General features: G+C 33.8%; 4 protein-coding genes and 1 non-coding gene across 8 annotated transcripts; 1 reads left to right on the forward strand and 4 right to left on the reverse strand.

Annotated features, from left to right (window-relative positions):
* Positions 1–867: 867 nt before the first annotated feature.
* On the reverse strand, positions 868–1590 carry LOC149515471 (uncharacterized). The gene has a single exon (XM_089742297.1). The coding sequence runs from the start codon at positions 1455–1457 to the stop codon at positions 1089–1091; it is 369 nt and encodes a 122-aa protein (XP_089598423.1). The 5' UTR covers positions 1458–1590; the 3' UTR covers positions 868–1088.
* Positions 868–6255, reverse strand: MPS1 (multipolar spindle 1). Of its 4 annotated transcripts, XM_022899599.2 has the most exons (11): positions 6036–6254; positions 5895–5952; positions 5668–5814; positions 5516–5572; positions 5082–5161; positions 4925–4979; positions 4590–4703; positions 4178–4370; positions 2789–2859; positions 2254–2433; positions 868–1525 (listed from the first exon to the last, which is right to left on the reverse strand). In XM_022899599.2, the coding sequence occupies exons 1-11, from the start codon at positions 6189–6191 to the stop codon at positions 1467–1469; spliced, it is 1170 nt and encodes a 389-aa protein (XP_022755334.2). In that variant the 5' UTR covers positions 6192–6254; the 3' UTR covers positions 868–1466. The 4 variants fall into 4 exon arrangements, with proteins under 4 accessions (XP_022755334.2, XP_089598422.1, XP_022755337.2 ...); XM_022899602.2 differs by lacking the exon at positions 868–1525 and having other exon boundaries at positions 2008–2433; positions 2744–2859; positions 6036–6255; XM_089742296.1 differs by lacking the exons at positions 4925–4979; positions 5082–5161.
* A 463-nt stretch (positions 6256–6718) lies between these two features.
* Positions 6719–13209, reverse strand: LOC111303380 (eukaryotic translation initiation factor-like). Its single transcript, XM_022899605.2, has 9 exons — positions 12764–13209; positions 11439–11510; positions 11041–11136; positions 10661–10885; positions 9847–9944; positions 9152–9239; positions 8618–8968; positions 8286–8528; positions 6719–8175 (listed from the first exon to the last, which is right to left on the reverse strand). The coding sequence occupies exons 1-9, from the start codon at positions 12938–12940 to the stop codon at positions 7129–7131; spliced, it is 2397 nt and encodes a 798-aa protein (XP_022755340.2). The 5' UTR covers positions 12941–13209; the 3' UTR covers positions 6719–7128.
* On the reverse strand, positions 12252–12356 carry LOC149515472 (small nucleolar RNA snoR103). Its single transcript, XR_016327191.1, has one exon. It is a non-coding gene; the product is annotated as a small nucleolar RNA snoR103 (small nucleolar RNA).
* A 3145-nt stretch (positions 13210–16354) lies between the features above and the next one.
* On the forward strand, positions 16355–20871 carry LOC111303381 (translation initiation factor IF3-4, chloroplastic-like). Its single transcript, XM_022899606.2, has 9 exons — positions 16355–16682; positions 16792–16831; positions 16957–17016; positions 17932–17984; positions 18462–18511; positions 18713–18746; positions 19676–19748; positions 19860–19952; positions 20545–20871. Exons 1-9 carry the CDS (start codon positions 16429–16431, stop codon positions 20686–20688), a joined length of 801 nt encoding a protein of 266 aa, XP_022755341.2. The 5' UTR covers positions 16355–16428; the 3' UTR covers positions 20689–20871.
* The last annotated feature ends 475 nt before the right edge of the window (positions 20872–21346 follow it).

Below are 21346 nucleotides of genomic sequence, written 5' to 3' on the forward strand. Positions count from 1 at the left end.
AGTTTTCCTAATTTTTCTTACTAATCCTAAACGTTTCTTAACATAAATGACATAAAGTCAAACAACTATTTGTCTAGCAAAGTTAGGCCAATTATTTAATTTTTTTATTATTTTCCATTTTATCAATAGATAAATATTTTATTTATGTAGAAAAATGTGTTTGATAGATAGAACAGTATTAAATAAAATTTATTTATCAAAGTATCCGAATAAATTGATGTGGTAAAATCTACTTATTAATACTAGTTTTTGATGATTCTAAAATTGAATTATAAAAAGATCATGAAGAACAAAATAAATAAAAAAATAAACTCCCTTCACTAGTTTTGATGGTTGCGATGGTGTACGATTTATAGAAGGTTAATGGTTCAAGTAAGGCCCAACCCAATAACACATTGGCAAAAGCCACATTAATTGGAGAAGGCCAGCTAATGCACTGCAGATTAACAGGCCATGAAAGAAGAGGTATCAATAGGTTGACTTGGGCCTGGGTTAACGGTTTGCTTGATCTTTTCAAAGAATCCATTTGGACAAATTTTATAATTGTGGGGGAAAACAGATAGCCTCAGAATCTGGTGGTTGGAATTGAGCTGTGCCAGTAACGAATACAGATAGAGGTTTCTTTTGGAATTTGAATGAAATCTTATAGATGCTGTAATTAAACATTAAACATGATGACAATGGGGTATTAATTTCCACAATCTTTGACTAGAAATAGACTGTATTAAAATTCTTTGCACAATTGGGTAGCTGACAATCTTGACTCGTGGAATTTGCAATATTGGTCTGGAAGATGATACCATTAATAACATTCCTTTCGCAACAATGACAGATGTAGTAGATATTAATGCCAAGAAATCGATGAGGTTGAGAAATAAATTATAGACAAAACAATAATTAACTAGTAATTACAATCAAAATTTAAATTATAACATCTCAGCAAACCCTATGAAAACAGAGGAGTAAAATAAAAATATATAGTACTACAATCTTATACACAAACTTCAGAATCCCAACCTTAATTTAGTTGCTTGACAGAAACATAATCTAAGATTTGAAGGATTGATTGAATTAGAGATACAGAAGACCTACAACATAATGACACAAACAAGAAACAAAGAGCAGCCAAGAACAGAAGCAAAATGGAAGGAAGCCAACTGCGTTCGGACAGCTGAGGATGTTTTTCCACGAGCACGAGTTCCTCCGCCTCCCCCTCTTACTTTTCTCATATGAATTCCCAACTTCTCAGGCTGATCAGATGTTGGGTCATCAACATGACCATCTGCCCCTACTTTCTCTCCAGCTTTCACAGGCTGGCTTAGAAGCAGTCTCCTGAATGGAATCAAGACTGCTCCTTTTCCTCCGCCATCTCCAGCAGCTGAAGTTGGAAGAGATTGGGAGAATAATAACAGGAGAGTGATGAGTGAGAAAGTTAATATGAATCTGATCAGGTCCATGCCTGCAGGCTAGCTGTACTCGGCTGTTATGGAACTTGGAAGTTTTGATGTAGAAAAAGATAAAATGCCTGATAGAAAAATGGGATCAGCAAGGAGATAAAGTAGCTAGATTGCAATGGTTGGAGTCTAGTTGGAGTGGGCCAGGGTCCAGAGATTAATCAAAGAGGAAAGCTATATTGTAACAGTTGAACGATATGATTTGAAGGTCTATTCGCCCTGTTTTGTGGAAGAATTCCTTTCAAAGACGTGGTTAATCCGTGTTAAACTAGTCTTTAACCTTCATTATTGATACCCAAAAGAAAAGAAAAAGCGGATAATAGTTCTGATGTGTTGGTATTGCAAATTGATGACATCTTTCAAAAGAAGGATATTTGTGAAGCAGGTAAGAACAGAGCGACAGTGATGTTTTCTTATCGTCTTCCTACTTTTTTCACTGAAAGACTTGCATGAATTTAAGATTTTTATTTCTAAATTTTCACACCTAATTTTTTTTTTCAAATGTTAATCCAGATAATCATTTTGTGATATTACCATTCACGGTAACTCCTAATATTAAAAATCAGTGAAATCCCTGCCAAAGATTAAGAATTTGGTGCCAAATGGCAAATACACTTTCCATCACCAAGTTCAGTTTTCAAACCTTAAAACGTATTTTGAAAAGTGCTCAAGGAAATAAAGTACTTCAAACTTGTTTTCCATTTTAAGCACGGTTTACATGTTGTCATCCAAGAAGCGATTTTCATTTTCAGGCATATGAATCCCATTGTTGAATCAAGAAGGGCAGATATTTACAAACCGAGAAGGGCATCAAATATATCTGAATTGAGCTTCTGCAGTGACGAAACCTGACCCACTAGTTTAGCCAATTCTCCCGTGACTCGGTCCATGTACAGCACATAAAGACCATTTCTGCTTTCCAAAACTTCAACAGATTTCCGAGCTTGGAGAAGTGATGTCACCCACTCTTCAAAAAGAACTGCAATGTGCCAATGTCACTGTCATTTATCATTTCCTAATGACAGTGCAGCCCAGAAAATACACCCTTTACCTCAACCATAGATATCGGATGCTTGTCATTTACTTCCTAAACACATGCAAAATGCAAGGATCGTGTATGTTTTTGCATGCTTAATGTGTTGGCATTGCATGTTTGGTACATGCATGCTTTGCAAAATACTACGTCAATCCCAAAAAAAACATGTACATAAAAGTCGTATGTACTTGTGAGGTGATATGCAACTGACGAAGAAACTGCGGTGAATTAATAGGAGGCAACAATATCATACGTAAGAACTAAATTATTGTGACCGGCAAAGAGTGGCGATGCATACTGTTGTCAAAGCCTTCGTTTGTTGACCAGATTAATAAGTAGTCTGATACCAAAAACTCAATTAGCTGGATCCTGTCACCCAGAGAAACAGGTCAAAACTGAGCTAGTCATAATACATGGAGGAAATCTATATGCATACCTCAAACCTATAGTATTGATAAAATCTAGAGTTGTGCATACAAACAGTTTGTTGAGATTGCATATGATTCACCTGAAGCTTATTAACAGCATAGAAGCCAGTATATTTAGCACAAGAAACAACTATGTTACCATGAAATTTTTTAATAACAAAAGCACAGCATGAAATGAAATGAACTCCCTTTTTAATTAACAAAACAAAATTTAGGCTAGTACTTTTTTGGCCAACAATTTAGGCTATTACTGAAACCTACCTCACAGATAAGCAATTTATCTATGCTGTAAGAGATAATACTCAATCCTGAATCCTTTATACTATGAACAGATCCAGACTAAGATGGCTGAAGGCTTGAGATATGAAATTCACTTATCTGGAGCATTTCAGCCTTGGCATGGTTGAAAGGCTGCTTGATAGTGAGTTGGGGTTATGGGTTCAAGTTGCAAAGCAACCTTTTCATAAAGTAGGAATAAGGCTGCATATATCCATTTAATAAACAATCGGTAAAAATCTCCAAGTAATGCCTGAAATATCATGTTTCAAGGGGCTTCGATAACTTCTTCATACTCGTTTTCTTTTTTCTTTTTTTCATTTCATAAGAGATCCTTGGACATTCAAAGCTCTGGTGAATATCCATGAAATTTCAGTTCCTTGAAGTTTCAGTCAAAATGACATTTATTTTGTTCCAATGGTATACAGGATATATGAAGGATAAATCCTCAGATTCAACAGATAATCAGCAATCAAGAATATCTAAGGTAACAAACCCAATGACTTGAAACAAATTTATCAGCTCTCATGTCTTCTCCTCAATTGCTAGAAACTCAATGTAGTACATCAAACCATAATGCTTCCAGTAGAAATATTTAAATTAATATTAGGAAAAATATAGAAGACAAAACAAAGCACAGGATGCAACAATAGAACTCCAGGATGCAAAGAGAGAAATAATAATTGTGGTTTATATAACAGAGCATAATGCTATTTTCTCAAAAAACGTGCACCATGCATGATGGTAAGAAAAAGGGAAAAGCATACAGCTAAATCTTAAAGAACAAGGAGAAAGGCAGAAGAGATAAGCAATGAAGACAATTCTTACAAGATCGCCCAATGTCGAATTTTAAATAACTGTTACTGATGATTGTAATAATATATCTTTCCAAACTAAAACTAATGAGATGCAGTTAAACAAAGGTGAATTCAAAGGAAAACAAAAACATGAAGGACTGGATAGGCTAACCAGAAAATACTTACATTACAAACATGCACTCATGCATAGCAGGAAAAGTTTCATCAAATGGGTCCGAGAAAAGTAAACTTTCTGCAAGTACAGATATTCTCTGAGAAACTGAAAGTATTACACGCTGTCCAATGTATGATTCACACCCAAGCTTACGAAGCAAATGTTGGATGTAGAGCTGGGAATTTGTGTCACTTTGATGTGTTTCTGTAATAGCAAGTTGAAAACAAAAATAAATAACAACTGGCTCAAAGGAGAAAAAAAGATGCTGAGTAAAGGCAAATACACATTAACATCAGACTTCCATCATCAGAAGATGCCAATATCAGCAGAAGGAAAAAATTTTCTATTATCAAAGACATAAATATTTAACACGACAAACTTACAACAAATCTAAGGAGGTTCCAATCACGATAGACTATTTACCATCTCCTTTTGAGGGAGAAGACATCCGTCTAACCAAACGCATAATTAAGCTGCTAACAACTCCTTCAGTAGATTCCAAGTTCTTTCCCATTGATAACAAATTCTTCAATGCCACTTAAGGAGACACATGAAAGAGGAGGAAAACATCAGCACACAGATTAGACAATTAGGAAGTTCCAATCATTAGAGTGAGACAAGAAAAGGCTGTAGTTGACATGTTACCATTAGTAGTAGAGTCTCATGCTTTCAGACTAATAATTGAAACAGTTTACAACATTAATTTCTATTGAAACAATTTACAAAAGCTCTGATGAATGACACCACGTAATCATTACCTAAAATGAAATCCACAGCTTGGTGAGACCAATTTTCAAATTTAGACTCTTGAACCTATAAAAAAGGTATGAAATAAGAAAAGAAGAAACCAAACTATGGATTTACATCTCTTAGAGTGATAAACAAAAACCAGAAGAAAAACGAAAATCACTTTACAGGAGAACTAGTATTGCAAAGCTCCACAAGAAAATCAACCGATGCCCTAAGCTGTTCAGCTTGATCGTCATCGCTAAAGCCTGTAGTTTTAAATAGAACTCCTATTAATAGTTCAACTACAATAAAAAACACCATTTTTGCATATTCCTAACGTTCAAACAAACAAACAAACTACTTTGCTAATAAAAGTCCATGCATAAAGTAATACTACTTTTTTTTATAATAGTCAAATTCATTTACATCATAATTATGCAAATGTTAATCATCTAAAATCAAACAAAAGAAAAGGTCAAACCTTAACCCGTTGCCAGAATTCATATAATCACCGTTCATAAGCCAAGAAACAAAGATCGGGTCACAAACATTCAGAGCATAACAAAGCTAATTTAGAGCGCAATTACATTAAAAAGAGTCCACTTAAAAGTCCTACGTACCTAAAGCGCGCCGTTTTTTAGATGAGCCAGCTGTTTGCCTTCTTTCCCTCAATCGAACTGTTAAGTAGAAAATGGAACCATAAAGTACTAAACAAACATTGAAAAGAACATAGCTGATTCTGATTATTGATCAACGATGTTGATGATTTAACCTTGTCTGAGAAATCTTCGACGAAGAACATCATTGAATCTACGATCAGAAGCGTCTCCAAGTCGATTAGGGCTTAATTTCCCCATATTATCGAAGAAATAACACTTGCAAGAAGCAGTTTGCGGGAAAAGATCGCATTGGGAAGCATCTACATTTACGTAAGTTTAAATAAAACTAAGAGCAACCATAACGAAGGAAGAAAGTAAGTAGAGAAAGAGTTCGGGGAACCTTCGGCTTCCTTGAGATCGTCTCTGAGTCTAAGAATCTCTTGCTTTCGCTCCTTTGCCTAAAATTCCATCGAAAGCAGAGAAATTAAAACCTCGATTCGGGCAAATGTAAGAGGGAAGTGGAAAAGAAAGAAACAGAGACCTTTCGCTTCCATTTAAGAGCATCGGTTTGGGAAGGAGAAGGATGGTGCTGGAGAAACTTTGATCGTAGAAGAGAGATCGCTACGGCTAGCTTTAACGATTCATCGTTTAAAGTATCTGTCGCCGCTGATGCTGCATGGCGTTTGCTGGGGGACATTTCTGATCTCTCCCCCTACAAAAGTCAAAAGACGCGAGAGACTCGGCCGTTTTGGATTTTTCCTAACCCGCCAAGCGGCTTTATAGACTTGGGCCTGTTCGAATTTCACAAGTTTTAAGCTTGCCGAGGCCCGCTTATTTTTCTTAATTCAAAATCATTTATACTCGGTTTAATAAAATTTTTTATTTTTTGCTTTTCTTTAAATCCATTTTTTGCACAAAAAATTCTGTTAACTAAAGAAGTAGAAGTAGAGGCTTGAATTCCATATCTTTAATGCGTGCGTGCAATTGAATTCTTCACATTATTAATTAAATTTAAATATCAATTTTAATAAAATTAATTTGATATAAATTTTTTTATAAATTTTTTTCCCTTAAGGTTATGATAATTTTTTTTAATCACAATTCAACAAATTTTATTATTGTTTTCAATCAATCGAAACAAATCTCATCATCCATCCAAATAATTTCAAAGAAAATGATAAGATAAAAGGCAGGTAAACTGACGCATTAAGCTTGAGATAATGGTAACAAGAAAAAAAAAAAACTTCAGATTTATAGGACTAAGTTCAACAACGAAACTAATTACTCAGTCAACCAAAAAAAAAATATATAAAAAAACTAATCAAATACAAAACAACTGGATCCCTAAAGAGTGACCATTCTTCCCGAGAAATTTGGGATAGGCCGCAGGGCAAAATCCATGGCATTATGGTTTGATTTCTTTTTCCCAAAAAACACACCGCTATGACCTTGAAGAAATATACAACTCAATAAAATTTTATCTGCCCTTGGCAACTCCACTTTATCAAATAATACACAAGTTGCTTGCCAGCCTCAACCATGAAGGGGGAAATAGGTCGGTAGGGCACATTATATTGAAGTGGAGATAAGCAGAAGTCCTTGTGGATAAAGACATTAAAAGTAGCATGCAAAAATTAGAATAGATTCTGACAGGCCTCGATGTCAGACGACTGTGCAGCCAGCAGACCTTGCCCTGAAGGGTTGGAGCTGATGATCCTGATTGCTGCATCAAACACAGTTTTCTTGTATAGGTCATCTTCCATCTTCTTAAGGATTTCCTTCACCAGCTTAAAATCTAATCCACCAGCCAAAACAAGTTTCCCGATTATTTCTCCAAAATTATTTGGTGCTTTTGGTAAGTCAATGCCAACATCATCCAACAAGGCACCATAGAGCAGGCATCCGGTCCCTATGTCTCTAGCTGTAAAAACTTTCTTAATAAACAAGTATTCGAGAAGCTTTGAAACTGGCTCAACACAAGGTGGGCTTTTCTCCAAGGCAATGCAGATTGCTTCTTTCACTACCTCAGGGTGGTATGATGGAGATTTTAGTTCCTCCACACACAGCAATGCTTCATCCAGCAGCCTAACACTGAAATATTCCTCCAACAGCGCCCGTGTTTTTCTCTGAAGATCATCTGGATTTAGTCTTGCGGCTGGAGCTAGTGGTTTGTCGACAACCGGAGACACAGCAGCCACAGGCACAGGTTTGGCAGAAAGTGAAGGTTGTGCCACAGGCTCAGCACTCAAAATAGAGTTGTATGGCCGCGCAGGAGGGGTTGAGCTTCCCTGCAACAGGGCACTTGTCCTACCACTCATTAGGCCACCACTACCTTGAGGTAACAGCCTTGGATTCATTGAAGTTGATTTATTGATTAATGATGATGGGACATGCCCTCCAGGCTGTATACCCGGTCCATCACCCCTTGGCATTGACCGGTTCCTGGGAACTTCCCAATTATCAGTGTCCATTCCAGGCATACCAGGCATTCTCCGAGTTCCTGGCATTCCAGGCATCAAACCCCCAGTACCAGGACGTGTGATAGGAAAACCCCCAGGACCAGGACTCATTGGACCAGCAGAAACACCACGACTATTTCTAATACTTGCAGTGGCACCTGGACGCAGCCCAAGATTCTTTTCAGCCTCAGAATGGATTTCAGTAATTGTTTTGGCTTTCACCTGCAAAAATCAATACAAAGAAGAGATGTTGATATTAAAACCCATTCACATGGACATGTCAACAACATCTATCTAATCTAACCCAGAAAAATTGATGACTTATGAGCTACCTCTTCACGCCTGGGAACCCAGTTGTTTGCACGAAGATCAAGAACATCACGAACCATAAATCTCATTCTTGGAGCAAGCTGAGGATTTGTAGTCAGTTCCTTCAGTCTGCTGAAGTACATATCATTTATGCGCCGTGATTTTGGGCTCTCATCAAGCTGCTTACCAATAGTGTTGAAGAACTGACAAATGGCTTCAACATTCTCCTCTGCAGGGCAAGCTCTATTGTCATGGCCCAAAAGTTCCTGTTTGATACAATAGGCAAAAAATGATTTAGTATAACTTACTAAAAATCCAGTGTTCCATTGATGAGAAAGGAAGTATCAGCAACAACCTGCACGATGTGATGGACTATCTTCTCAGGTACCATTTTCTGCTTCAGAAGCTCACCAATTAATCGAATATTACCAAGAGTACGGAGCTTGACCATCCTTTCTTTATCCCTACACTCCATCTCTTGCTCAGGGGCAGTCATCCGACCCACTTCTTCTCTGAGCTTGTCAGCTCCCTCAAATGCCTCCTGGCAGTTATTCAAGAGGACTCGCTTAAATGTGATTTGTTTTCCACCAGGTTCGTCGGATGGGAATGAGGGAAGCTTATCATTAAGATCAGAACATAAAAGAGCATACATAGGACAAAATGTGGGTTCCAGAACAGCCTTATCAAATATTAGAGAAATAACCCCCTGTAAAGATACCATAGATACCATCATTGATTTCATCTTACAATTGCAGTAACCAGAAAAGAACACAATATCTATGAAATGTGTAAGTGTGCTTGGATAAACACGCACATATACATACATACAAATACATACAGAAGGGTTAGTAATATCAAAAAGAATAACAGAAATGTAGAAGATAATAACCTTCAAGATATCAGCTGATGTGATACCAGAATCAATAAGTTGGCCCTTTAGAAGATCATACTTCTCAGGAGTCAGCTTGTTCAGTATCCTGCACAGAGAATAGAACCATTCAGAAACACTAGTAATTCATTGTTAATTTCATAACACCATGAAGGAAAGGATTGCCTCCCCCTATCATGCATACTGGAAAAAATGAAAATCATTTATTAAGTTTGCAATTTTTTAGAAACGGAAGCCATGGCTTGCAAGGGAATCAGATGATAAATTTGCATCTTCTACCACCTTCAAATTTCTTCGTCATGGAAGCATCTCATATTCAGCAGCTTCCAAAACTGAGTTCTACTACCAACCATACTAAAAGGACATATTAAACTCTGAAGTTAAGAACTAGATAGACCTTGATAAATTCCAATGTTACAAGTTCACAGCAATGCCTTGTTTCAGTAACTTATTAAGAAACTTCTTAAGAAAAACAAAGTGTTCCTACTACATGAGTTTGCTTATATTATTCAGGCACCATCATGCTTAATCTAAGACCAGATCCTGAATAAGATAAATAAAAACAAGGTCTTTTTTACGGTTTGTGAATAGATATCAGAGATACATATATGATGCAAAAAACCTGCTTTTATGGTTTGTCAATAAATATCAGAGACACATATATGATGAAAGAAACATATTTTTAATATAGTTACCCTTTAACAGTCTTTAGAACACGCTCCTTCTCAGAAAGATTCCCCCTTCTAGCTGACCATGGCACCTCAGCCTTGACCAAAGCTGGAGTTGGTCCTCCCTGGTTCAACAACCAAAACCCAGTGTTAATGCCAAAGCCAAATGACATACATAGCTTGCTGAAGGGATAAACTTGGTTCTTACAGGAAAATATACAAACTAATGCTGAAGGGATAAACTTGGTTCTTACAGGAAAACATACAAGCTAATATAGGAAAACATATAAGCTAATATGAAGAGTGCAGATGCTATAAGTGGCAGAGTTCCATGAATGTTATCATTAAGGAAAAAATAAAGAATAGATGGGATCGGTGCCAATGCCGAGCAACTGATATGCTTCCTAACTAATGCATATGGAACTGAAGCATGAGTTTATAAATAAACTACAAGATAATCCTAAATGTAAGGTTACTAATGCCATTGAAACATCTCATCATTATACACAAAACACATTTAAAGAAAATGCAATTATTACTGGTGCAATTTATTGAACCATTGCTCTCTGATTGATATAAATACCTAAAGGATAAGATGATAAGTGAAGCAGAACTGATAATTAAAGCACTAATGCCTAATCAAAGTTTATCTATAAAAGTTATATTAACTGAGGAATATGTCACAAGACGTCTGATGCTTCAAATACTGACCCAGCAACTCCAAGAACAAACAAAGTAGCATTTTAATAATTCTGCTAACAGCCAACACAAATAATAAACATCTGAAGACATAGGAAATCTTATATAGACAAAAAGTTTTCTTATCTTTTACGTCAATTACCCCTTGGTTAGAAGAGATTTGAGCCCTCAAGAACTGAGAGTTGAGTTGATCTTGGCGATTAAATTGATTAGCTTCTAGCTCTCTGGAGTCATATCGGTTTCCCAACTCCCTATCCCGAAGAGATTCCCAGGACCTCTCCTCTCCAGCAGGAGGAAGCTGTGCTGAACGGTTACGCCAATCACGATTGTCAGGCTCGGAGTAACGGTTCTGAGTCTGATTTGGTGGCTAGCAAAAGTTTAGAAAATGGATCAATAAGTGTTGACAAAGAATGATTGCTTTGCAGTACAATTTCAAAATACAGGAATTTCAGCAAGGAGGTTAATTGCTACTAAAATAAGCTAATTGAAAAGTACAAAAGCAAAAGAGAACTAGGAGCTTACATTGCTTTCTCCACGACCCCAGTTTTGATCTTCACCGAAGAGTTCCCCTTCAATTTCTTGTTTGATTTTAAGAATCTCATCAGCAACTTCTACAGCCTACAAGGAAGGCAGGAGGTGTAATCAGATATCGTATTAAAGTATCAAACAATAATGAAAGTACCATTGTTTGATTTCAACTCAATTAAACTGAAACAGAGTATGAACAACATTGAACAATCTAATTGCATGATCAACTGAATATAATTGAAACAAAATGCTAACAACATTGAACAACTTCCTTGCATGCAAATAAAAAGCAAACGCTTGTTCCTTTCTGGTTTGTTTTGGAAGCAAAATGCAACAATAGTTTGCCGATGCACATATGAAGTATACTGCTAAGCAAAAGTTTGTACAATTACCTCCCTAAGCTTTAGAAGCTGGTCTCTAGTGTACTGCACTCGTTCATGACCCTCAAATCGTGAATCTCCAGCCTACAACAGCAAAGCAATTGATAACTTCAGATTCTACAACCCAAAAATATTTCAACATGCAGCATGTTAACATTCACATCAGCTGTCTAAAGAAATAACCAGGGCAATGGAAGATATAAACTCTAAATCATAACTAAGAACTTATGAGGCATATTCCTAACAAGGTTATAAAAAAATTAACTTATTTATCTAACAAAAACAAAAGGATAAGCTCCACAAATCTTAAGTAATATCCAAATAATAGGACACTCCACAGTTGAAATCTGTAGATTTTGTATCATAAGGAGGTTGTCAAAAGACCCGATCTTTTCTACTTCACAATCCTCAGTATGACTTAGTTACTCATTGCACAAAAAGTCTATACACTTAACAAAATTCAACTCATTAGTGTAACTTATCCGTTCCCGATTAGGAGGATCTACAAGTAAATATAAGTGGAAAATATATAACTATAAATTATTATCTTATACACCAGCAGCTGAGTTTAAAAACACCGCAAGTGGGTTTAACTGATTGTCACATGTCCATTTAACTACATATGTTAACTTGTTTTAAACAGACGCATCATAATCAATTAAACATGCTCAAAGAATTTTTAAACTTCACCGCCAATAAATCAAAATATCATCCATATATAACCACTGAAACACAGATATGAGGATTGACCCACAATCAGGACAAGCTAATTGATCTTTGATCAATGGAACACCTCTATTTGTTCCAAAATATATATAAGATCCTTAATGTTTGTAGGTCCTTTATGGGTAATCAGAAACTCATAGAATACCCACCTAAAGCCTACATATTTTTCTTTGTCCATATTTACAGCAAGTACACATACTAAGTGCCCCACCAAGAATTAGGACAAAGCTCATCACATTCTTCCTCTTTTAAAGGTCTAATGTAATATCTAAATCTATGTTCTTTTATTTGGTCAATATCAAAGAGAATTCGGCAAATACCATGGTTGCTATTTAAGAGCACAAAGGAATAAATTTAGAGCCTTTCAGATGAAAAATAAAAGCAATGTTTTTTTAAAAGATAAGTTATAGAATCAACAATAACAATGATAAAATCAAATCTACTTGCTAAGAATCCAATCTTCAAAAGAGCAATACCCAACAGCTGCTGTACATCTAAAAGACAAACCCAACCAACATCATTCAAAAATCAATAAAAGAACAAACCAAAAAGGTTAGATCCAAAAAAACCGTGATATGGGTTTTGATGAGAAAGGGATAAAAACATTGAACCTTAACAGAAAAGGCAAGAGGAGCACCGCCATGGGGACGAAAGAGCGGAAGATCAGAAGAAAGAGAACCAAACGCTAACGAAGAAGAGGATGATGAAAAAGAAGGTCCACCAAGGAGTCTAGTCCCCCGACCACCACCAGGTCTTAAACTCAACACCGTCTGATCACCCTGCTGCATACCTCGATCTTTTCACGTGAGATTCAATCTCCGCCGTCCGATCAAAAACAAAAGAACAATGAACTCAGCGATATGTAAAACGCTATATCTGAGTATGAAAAGAAAACAAAATTGGGTTTTTGAATATAAAGATACAGGAAAAAAAAAGATTTGGTTTCTTAAGAGACAGGAAATGAAAGTGAGCTTTTCTCTCTCTTCTGCGGGAGAGCAAAGAAGAGATGAGAAGAAGAGCAAAGTATGTGAGAACGGTGGAGAAGAAAAACAAACCCTTCTTTGGGAGAGTGTTTTTCCTTTTTATTTTTAATTTTTGAGTCACTATTTTTCATTTTTTATGAAACCGAATTATATGTAATTACACCATTATCCTTGTTGGTTTTGGACTTGGCTAGATTTCTTTGGCTTTGACTGACAACTTTGCCCTTCGTTCTTGACATAATTTTCACTTTATGTAAATTTTATAATTAATTTTGGCTGTTAAAATATTAACTTGAAGGAAATTTAAAAGTTTTATGCCAATACTTAAAATAATTTTTTATAAAAAAAATTATAATTTTGAATTTATTAAATATTATTTCTTAAAAATAATTATAATCAAGTGAATTAAATTTCGAATTTAATTCTTGTAAGATTTTTTTAATACTTGAAATTAACTTAAATGTAAGCAAATTAAAAAAATAAAAATTCTTCAAATATCAATGCTTATTTTTAATTTAACGTTTATTTTATAAATAAAGTAATTAAATCGAAAGACAAACGCCTAAAACATACTTTTTTGCATTCAATTAACAATTTTGATTTTCTCAAGTTTCTTCATATTATTTAATATTTGCGAATAAATGCAATAAAAAAGAAAATTATCATTTCCCAAAAAAATCATTTATAAAGTTTTCATTTTTGTGATATTAAAGTTTGTTTATATACACGAATTAAGATAGCGATTGTGTTTTATTTTCACTTATAAAATTTTTTTTATTAAACTGATAAGTTATATAATGCAATTGTTTAGCCTCATTAACAATTTTAAGAATAAAAAACTTGTAATAAATATTAAAATTTTTTAATAATATTAAAAATTACAAAAAAAATTATCTTCGTGTGCTAAAATACCAAAATTACTCACTTAAAATTTCCCAAAATCTGTATATATCCCAAAGATATTTGTCAACAAAATAAATTTTATAATTAAGTTCCATTCATAGGATATAAGGTAGTTGTCAACAATAAAAACATAAAATTTTATAATTAAATTTCATTTATAAGATAAAAGATATGATCAAAGATATTTATGTAAATATGTATTTGTAATAATTATTTTATCATAATTTGTGATCAAATTTTATTAAACAAATTTTAATAAAAAAAAAAAAAAGGAACAACTCTACGAGGCTATTTTTTCCCTTTATTTTTTAGATTATAAGATAATAAATAGTATAATAGGAGGGAAAGGGCAAAGAAGTAATTTTGTGAATCAACTTATCAATAATACATCACCGTGTCGGGCGAATAACACAAGGACAAAATTGGTAGGACATTAAAAGTTAAAACACAACAAAAATGCTGCATTATTTTACATTGGTTTTTTTTTTTTCCTACAATAAAACTCTCTTCCCTTGGCGGCCTTAGCTGCGTTCCATACAACATAACACGAGGGAGCGTGGGCTTATGTTCTTGCCCTAACTTTTTCCGGTTGCCTTCTGTAGGTCCCCATCTCATGTACTCCCGGTCTTGACCGAATCTAAACTCGACAGCGACCTCGTAACTTACACGTGTCGGGCTGATTCAAAGCTTCCCCTTTTTACTTCCACCGTCCATTAAGCTTTGGATTGGATACCATGTGCAGTATGATGTGATTGATGGGATTGAGCGTATAGTACTATTAATTAAATTTAATTATTAATTTTAATAAAATTTATTTAATATAAATTTTTTGTTCAATTTTTTAATAATAATAATAATTATTATTATTATTAATTTTATTAAAATTAACTTTATTAACTCAATGAGTTACAACGTTGCAACAACCTAAAAAAAATGGAAGAAAAATACAAAATTAATCAATTAACCAAATCACCAATCAATTTTAAATTAAAAATAATTTTATTTTTATCTGTCATATTATTAACTCTCAACATTCAAATTTAAAATAGACAATTACTTAAAAAAAATTAAACCGATTGTGCAAAATTATGAATTTTTAACACTTTTTTATTATCTTTACTTTATTTTTAATTTCTTTTTAAATTTCCTTTTTTTAATTTAATTAATTTAAATATTAAAACATATTTTAAAATATTATCATCAAAATCTAACAAATTTTTTCACATAAATTTGACACGTGTACCAAACTCAATCTCTTACACACTCCACTCTCACTAATCCCAAATCTACGTCAACAAGTATCATGTATTTTAGTGCATAAAATTTGGTTATTTTTATTCGAGACCCCAGTAAGTCGAATTGAAATGAATCTTTTAAAAAAATAAAATTTTTTAAATTTATTTTTTTATTTATAAAATTTAAAATTAAAATTTTACTTAAAAAATTAAACTTGTTATCATTCGAAGGTAAAATTTTGCATATTATTTCAAAGTGGGGAAATGACAATGAGAATATATCAATTTGACGTCGTAGGGGATTCTGTTGTCGGCATTGGCGTCAAAAGGAGCCTGTACGAGCAATCATTGATACATGGAAGTGAAAAAAAAAAAAGTTTCTGATAAATCTTTCTCTGTTTGATTTTTTTTTTTTCGGATAAGTACAAAGTTTTTTATTTTTGGTACATCAGTTATAAGCGGAAAAAATAATATTAGAGTCAGAGTTTTTTTTTTTTGGAGAATTTGTTTTTCCTTTTGAATAATTAATATGAGATTCAAAATAAAAAATAATATCATAATTAATTTTAAAAAATATATATTTAATCTAATATCAAATATAACTTAATTAAATCACATTTGTCATTTAAAGATCTACTAAAATTGTTTTAGTTATAAAAAAATAAAAAAAATAAAAAGATTCTCAAATAAAAATTTAATAATTATATAAATTATTAATATTTTATCGTAATCAATTATATTTTAAGTATTTTATTTTAATTTAATTAGATATTTAAACATATATTTTTATTTAATTAAATTTTTTAAATTTTATTGTTATTTAATTAAATTTTTGATTGAACAGAAATAATTAAAAGTTTTTCTTTTAATAAAAATTTAATTAATGAAAATAAATATTTTAAATTTTTAATTAATTAAAAAATAATAAAAATTTTGATGATTATTAAATTTTAATTCAACGTAATTTTGACACTTACGAAAAAAAAATCAGTGCATAATGGATTGGGCCTTTGAGGGCCCAAAATTTCCAAAAAGTCCAGTCTTTCATAGTCAAAGCACACAAAAAATTGTAACTTTGTTTTTCAGATAAGCATATTCCCGTTTTCGCGTGTGCCAAACTCCTATAGCACACAGTGGAAGTGCGGAACTAAAGCCATGGCTGGGATCGCCACCAGCTTCCCTTTCAAACCCCTCCCAACTAGAACCACTAAGCTGGTACCTTTACTTCTCTCTTCCCTCGAATCTAAGCTCTTTGAGCTCCATTTCCGCTACCCAAATAGTTTTTCCTCTTGTTCTCTTCACTGCTCTGCTTCTATAACTACCCGTTTCGCTGGTGATTCCCGGTTTTCGGGTCCCGTTCGGTCCAAGAAGAAAGATGAAGACCAGGACCTTGATTTATCTGGCATCGGGTTTTTATTTATTTATTTGATTAATTCCACCTTCTGCCTTTTGGGTATTTTTGTTTCTTTTATTTTCTAATTTTAAGGGTGTGTTTGTTTGTTCGTTGCTGTGATTTAGGTCAGATTCTGTCAGGCTTATTGATGAGCAGCAGAATATGGTTAGTGGAACTTTCCTTTTTTTATCTTTTTTTTTTTTGTAGTTTTTTAGCTGCCAAGAAGGCAATTGCATTATCTTGAGATTCTTCTTTTAGTTATGAAATTGATTTAATTTGTTGATGTGTAGGTTGGGATAGTGTCTAAAAGCCAGGCCATTCAAATGGCTGAAGACGCGGAGCTTGATTTGGTAATGCTTTTCTCGGTTGAAAAGTGTACTATTTTATTTTGTTAAATTTCGGTGGTTTGTTGCTTTTGCTATTTGATTTTGCATATTTGCATTTTTCTTGTTAAAAATTTGCTAAAAACTAAAAGTCTAAAAGTAAATAGTAGAAAAAAAAAAATCATAGTTTGTAACTTAGCCTTCTGGGTTTAGGTATTAGTATTATTGTAGTTCTTCTTCCTTTATGGCACATTTAAGCAAAGTGCTTGTTTGGGACCTTTGTTCCGTTTACAACAGGAGGTGGGAAAGTTTGAAGTGAATGGCTAGAGACGATAAATTCATTGTTGCTTTGCATGCTTGAGTAGGTTTCACTGTTATTGTAGTTCTTCTTCATTGGCTTTCATCAGTACCGTCATTGAATGCGTTACTTCTGAATTATTTTGGTTTTGGTTTTGCCAATTTTTCTGCTGCTGCATATTTCACCAGATTCTAGCTTATATCCTTAAAGTTCATTACAGGTCATTTTAGTAGATTGTTTTACTTATCTCTTAGAGAGAACTTGATGTCAAAATGGTTGAGTAGACAGAAAATAATGGAAACCATCAACTTTGTTCAAGTTACGTAATTGCTGACGCTGGTCTTTGATAAGTGCACCATTAACGTTCTATCCACTTTGCTCTAAGTGGATACCTTAGAATCAAAAGCTTAAGGCTGTGTAGGGATGTTCAAGTTGGTATTTCAGTATGCTCTCATCTGTTCATTGTCTTAGTTTTGCTTTGTTTTGTTTTTTAAAGTGATAAGAATTTACTTAAGTAGCCTATACATCTCTGCTGAGGAGATTGAAACTTATAATTCTTTTCTTTTCTTTTCTCTTTAGAAAGCAAAGGTTCTTTTGAATGCATAATTATGGTACTGAAATTTGTTTTAATACCACCTTTGCAGGTGATATTATCCCCTGATGCAGATCCTCCTGTTGTCAGAATAATGGATTATAAGTATGTTATGCCTTATGCTATATTGAGAGAAATAGTATGAATTATTATATTTTTATTTATTTAGACATATTTCATCTCCTATTAATTTAGAGGAAATGGTCATGCAAATAAAAGCAATTGGCAAATGTTTTTTAAAATAGAATTTGGAGAAAAAGAGATTAAGCTTGGAGCATCCCTTTTAGACGAGAGGAAAGTGTATTATACTATAGACTCTCTCAAAGTGAAGTAAATAAAGGGTGGGGGAACTATCAGTTGAGTCTAGCAGGCCTATTCATCTACCTTACCGAAGAATTTGAAATCCAAATCTAAACTTTTATGATAATTGATATCTATTAGTCTTGTCCACTTTAACAAACACAGCACTATTAGATTGATATAAGAAAACCTGCTAAATTAAAAGTCTTAATTTCTATTTATCTTTTCCCACTTAAATTTCATATTGGAGTTTATTAATACTTGCTTTTACCTTTTCCTCAGCAAGTATAGATATGAACAACAAAAGAAGAAGAAAGTACAGCAGAAAAAAAGTGCGTATGAATGTCTTCTCTGTTAGAGTTTTCTCTTTGGGAAGCAGCTCTGTTCTAATTTAATATCTGTATGATACAATTCTGTGGACCCAGCCAGAATGACTGTGGATTTAGCTCTTCCCTTTTGTATTTCTCTTTGATTTTTTATTCAACTTTTCTTTTTGAGGAAGGATGCTGACTAAACTATGATTTTAACTTCAGCCGGTCGCATGGATTTGAAGGAGCTGAAAATGGGGTAAGGGTTTTGCATTATGCTTCCATGTCGTTATTTGTCTTTAATCTCACAACTTTTTGGTGTTTATTATATTACTTTTCTTTCATGGTTTTTATTAATGGCTAATTCTCATCCATAGTTACAAAACAAGTTTCTCTTGGCAAAATTATTTCATAAGCACACTTCATAATATTTGCCAGGTGTTATTTAAACACTGATGACAGATGACCCTAGTCTGTCACCAAATACCTTGTCTGGGTGTCTTATTTTGCTTTCAAACACTTATGACTTGGTAAATGAACCATAATACTTCTATTAATATCTTGATTTTTGGTAGTTATAAGTGACAGATGTTTTATTGTTTATCTGCAGTTTATTTGGTTACCATAAAATGATTAACTCTCCCTGGAAAGAAAGATGACATGTTACTCTGATGCGTCCAGTTTATTAGAAGTGTCAAGAAGCATATGCACGATGCACTCCCATGCATAAAACAAATATGAGGCTTGCAATTTAACCTATTTTGGGCTGTTATATGGAGGCTGATTATTTCTTCTGTTGAATTTTGCAAATTAAGAAACAGCCTGATATTAATAGGGCTTTAGACTAGTGACTTCCTTAATATAGAAGTGCCTTCATTCCATCATCTTTTATCAACACTGGAGCCAGAAAGTTGTAATCATTTACTGTCGTAGTGTTAAATTGCCAATGGTTCCATCTTAGTAAATTGAAGAATACTCGGTATTTGAATCCAACATTGACTAGTCTCTTCCTTGATATATAGGTGCCTTTATTCTATCAGATTTATCTTCTTCATCAAAAATTGGGTTCCCGCAACTCTTTTGACTCTGGTTTCTGTCAAAACTCTTCTAATGCTATAATAAATAGCTATTTTTGGGGTCTTGGTATGCTTATGGCCTTTCTAAATTGTATCTGTTTGTTTTGAACAGTTATAACATTGACCAACATGATTATTCTGTACGTTTGAAAGCTGCAAGGAAGTTTCTGAAAGATGGTGACAAGGTTGCCTCAGTTTTCTTATGATAGTTGCATATTCATGCCTCAATTGATACATATAGGTGATACTATTTTTTAGAGTTCAATAGCATTGAAGTGTTTTACCTATGCTTTCAGGTGAAGGTCATAGTGACCTTGAAAGGGCGAGAAAATGAGTTTAGAAATATGGCTATGGAGCTTATCAGGCGTTTCCAGAATGATGTAGGGGAGGTACATCAATGAAATATCTTTTTTTCTTCCATGAATAATGAATATGCAACTTTTAAGGATAGAAGAGTAAGCATCATCATGTAAAGCTCTCAAATTTCCAACATTGTGATACTGTGGATTTTTTTAGATCAAATTATGAATTGACCATTATGCTTAGGTGGAAATTTTCAAGTTCTTGCTAACTTGAATTAGCCAAAGTCCCAAGTTGAAATGGAAAATGTTTAATTATTCCAGAACCAGAGGTAGCATAAAAACTTTGCATTATGATTTTCTTTCAGGTGCTTCCTAGTTTTACTTTTTTTGAAAAATGCCATCAAATAGTTCCCGGTAGAAGATTTTCATCGAATGTTCTTTAGCAGATTAGATAATATGTGCAGTTGGATGATAAGATTGAAAACAGGGAAATGGTTCAACACCAACTTAGAATAATCAGCAACTGTCTTCTTTGGTTGTGGTATTTGGGTTTTCACCTCTCATTGGTGTTTATCCTCTTGCTGTTTAATGAATCTGTTCTAGATTCATTTGCCATTCATATTCCTTTACCTTAAAGTTTCTCTGAACTCTAAACTCTAATCTCCATTCTAATCTGCAGCTTGCAACTGAGGAGAGCAAAAACTTCAAGGACAGGAATATATTTATAGTTTTGGTTCCAAACAAGGTTCTTCTACAAAAAGCTCAAGATCCAGGAAAGAAAAAAGATAAGCCAACCAAAGATGAAGTCTCAGCTGGTGTCTGAGTATCAAATCTCTAAGAGAAAGTGTTTTTGGGAGCATAACAGTCAACAGGTAGATTTATATTCTTCAACTATGGGGTTGGGCCTTGTCCTTGGAAGTCTTGTATAGTATATGAGTCTGTCACAACTCAAAGCCTGTATTAAATATTTGTTTGATTTAATAGCAGAAGCAACCTTTTGGTACCACGATTGAATTTCTCTTGGCCTTCATTTTGTTTCAAACGAATTCAGTGATATACCATACGAGCTTAAAGGGTATAACTATTAAATGGTCTTTGGGGACTTGATGCATTGCCCATCTCTGCAAGCACAGCAGTTGTATGGGAGTTTTTGCTATTTGACATTTTTTATATGAAAAAATCTGATGTGCACGTAAGGGGTATGATTTTGTTCATAAATATTTTCAGTCCGTACATTATAACTTTAGCTTTGGTTTTATTGTATAAACCAGGGCATCTCGCCATCCAATTTTTCTTGTCTTTTAATTCTCTTTTCACCAGCATGAAACGCTGCTGCCTGGATGTTTGTTAAACATCTTCCCTTCATGATAGATTACGAGTAGTATCATACTAGCATGGTAGCAATTAGAGCTTTGCTTTTGAAGAAAATAATTGACTGTTCTTGAAAACAAATATTTTGTTGAAAATTTTAGTGTTTTTCT

The sequence above is a fragment of the Durio zibethinus genome, chromosome 13 (assembly GCF_047325235.1).
Source record: "Durio zibethinus cultivar Kanyao isolate XHJ-2024 chromosome 13, ASM4732523v1, whole genome shotgun sequence".
Classification (NCBI taxonomy): domain Eukaryota; kingdom Viridiplantae; phylum Streptophyta; class Magnoliopsida; order Malvales; family Malvaceae; genus Durio; species Durio zibethinus.

Bases quoted from the DNA above. Each gene is read 5' to 3' on its own strand.
- LOC149515471 (XM_089742297.1), bottom strand. From the start codon at position 1,457: ATGGACCTGATCAGATTCATATTAACTTTCTCACTCATCACTCTCCTG.
- MPS1 (XM_022899599.2), bottom strand. From the start codon at position 6,191: ATGTCCCCCAGCAAACGCCATGCAGCATCAGCGGCGACAGATACTTTA. The intron at 5,953-6,035 runs GTCTCTGTTTCT...ATGGAATTTTAG, and splicing joins CTCTTAAATGGAAGCGAAAG to GCAAAGGAGCGAAAGCAAGA. The intron at 2,860-4,177 runs GTAAGTATTTTC...TCTGGGTGACAG, and splicing joins CATGAGTGCATGTTTGTAAT to GATCCAGCTAATTGAGTTTT.
- LOC111303380 (XM_022899605.2), bottom strand. From the start codon at position 12,940: ATGCAGCAGGGTGATCAGACGGTGTTGAGTTTAAGACCTGGTGGTGGT. The intron at 11,511-12,763 runs GTTCAATGTTTT...TTGCTGTTGTAG, and splicing joins CTCTTGCCTTTTCTGTTAAG to GCTGGAGATTCACGATTTGA. The intron at 8,529-8,617 runs GTTGTTGCTGAT...TGTATCAAACAG, and splicing joins TAGTCCATCACATCGTGCAG to GAACTTTTGGGCCATGACAA.
- LOC111303381 (XM_022899606.2), top strand. From the start codon at position 16,429: ATGGCTGGGATCGCCACCAGCTTCCCTTTCAAACCCCTCCCAACTAGA. The intron at 18,512-18,712 runs GTGCGTATGAAT...TTTTAACTTCAG, and splicing joins GAAAGTACAGCAGAAAAAAA to CCGGTCGCATGGATTTGAAG. The intron at 18,747-19,675 runs GTAAGGGTTTTG...TGTTTTGAACAG, and splicing joins TTGAAGGAGCTGAAAATGGG to TTATAACATTGACCAACATG.